At 44.3% G+C, this 1,349-nt stretch overlaps 1 protein-coding gene across 1 annotated transcript; it reads left to right on the top strand.

Annotated features, from left to right (window-relative positions):
- Positions 1–24: 24 nt before the first annotated feature.
- On the top strand, positions 25–1,323 carry LOC106944343 (uromodulin; the record flags this gene model as incomplete). The annotated part of the gene is given in 5 exon segments (XM_015027487.1): positions 25–213; positions 302–462; positions 646–897; positions 987–1,146; positions 1,218–1,323. Coding segments are annotated over 5 exon segments (868 nt in total), but the record flags the coding sequence as incomplete, so codon positions are not given.
- Between the last annotated feature and the right edge of the window lie 26 nt (positions 1,324–1,349).

The raw sequence follows: 1,349 nt of genomic DNA, 5'->3' as shown, positions 1-1,349 counted from the left end.
TCAATATGTTTTTCCCTCTGGTGAGCAGACTCAAACATCGAATGTGTTAGCAGTTCTGGTACCATGTCAGTATCTCGCTGCCAGCTGTTTGAAGCGGGCTTCCACTCCAGTGCTCTCCATCTCCGAGACAGCTCCTGCAACGGGACTCTTCAGGATGGACGACTTGTCTTCCACTTTGACAATGACAACCATCTGTGTGGGACAGCTCTTAGGGTAAAGTTCATGAACTGGAACATCTTCTTTAAAGCTTCCAATAGGTCACTTAACTTGACTGACAGCATTCTGTCATTTCACTGTTTAGAGCAATGGAACTCACTTCATGTATTAGAACACTATTCAGGGGAATGTGGATCCTCATGGAGGTTTGATCAACCGTGAGAGGAATCTTCATCTGGATTTCTGTTGTGTTTATCCACTTGCTCAAGCTCTGTCAATGGCTGTGGGCATCAACCCTGTGGAGAGGTGATGATACCATTTTCTCTGTTTGCTTCCTTTAACTAGTTGTGCCATCATGTCCAGTTCTACTTCTATATCTTAATCAGTTATTCATTATCTATAACTGAATCCTCTAAACAAATTAGCATAGCTTAGCCAGCCTATCAGACGTATTTAGCAGGGTTGTCACATTAAATGTTTCTTCTGCAGCATTTTGAAGAAGAAGCTTCCTGCTGGCACTGGATCATATAGTGTGAGGATGATCCCCTATGAGGATGAAGGTTTCCACTTCCCCTTCAGCACGAACGGAAACATAGAACTGGAAGTTGATCAGATGTTTTACGTGGAGGTGCGAACAGAAGGGGTGGATCAGCGTCAATTTGCCACAGTTCTGGACTCCTGCTGGGCCACACCAGTCAACCAAGCAAACTACCCTGTCCGCTGGGATCTCATTACTTCACTGTAAATGAGACCATCTTGTTGTTCTTTATAATTTATTTCAGTGTCTTCTTGTTGACAGTCTAACTTATGTGTCTGCTTCTGCTTCACAGGTGTCCTAATCCAGAAGATGGAACCGTAGAGGTGATTCAGAACGGTGTCTCCACTGTGTCTCGTTTCTCCTTCAGGATGTTCACCTTCACCAACCACACACAGATTTACTTGCACTGCAGTGTCCACTTGTGTCTTTTGAGCAGCAACAACTGCAGAACTGTAAGTTTCATTGTGTGGTTTTTGTGGCTATATTAAGTTGCACATAGCCAACTGGTCTCCTTTTTTTCCAGCATTGCTACCCGGGTCACCACACTCTATTCAAGAGGGACGTGTCTTACCATGACTCTGCAGCTCTGTCAATTGGACCACTGGTACTCGGGGCACAACCAAACACTGGTAAAGTTCTATCACATCTTTATTAT

Source organism: Poecilia latipinna, unplaced genomic scaffold, assembly GCF_001443285.1.
Source record: "Poecilia latipinna isolate Pla-1442-1.1 unplaced genomic scaffold, P_latipinna-1.0 Scaffold8199, whole genome shotgun sequence".
In the NCBI taxonomy this organism is placed as follows: Eukaryota; Metazoa; Chordata; class Actinopteri; order Cyprinodontiformes; family Poeciliidae; genus Poecilia; species Poecilia latipinna.
This window is presented reverse-complemented; position numbering and strand designations above follow the sequence as displayed.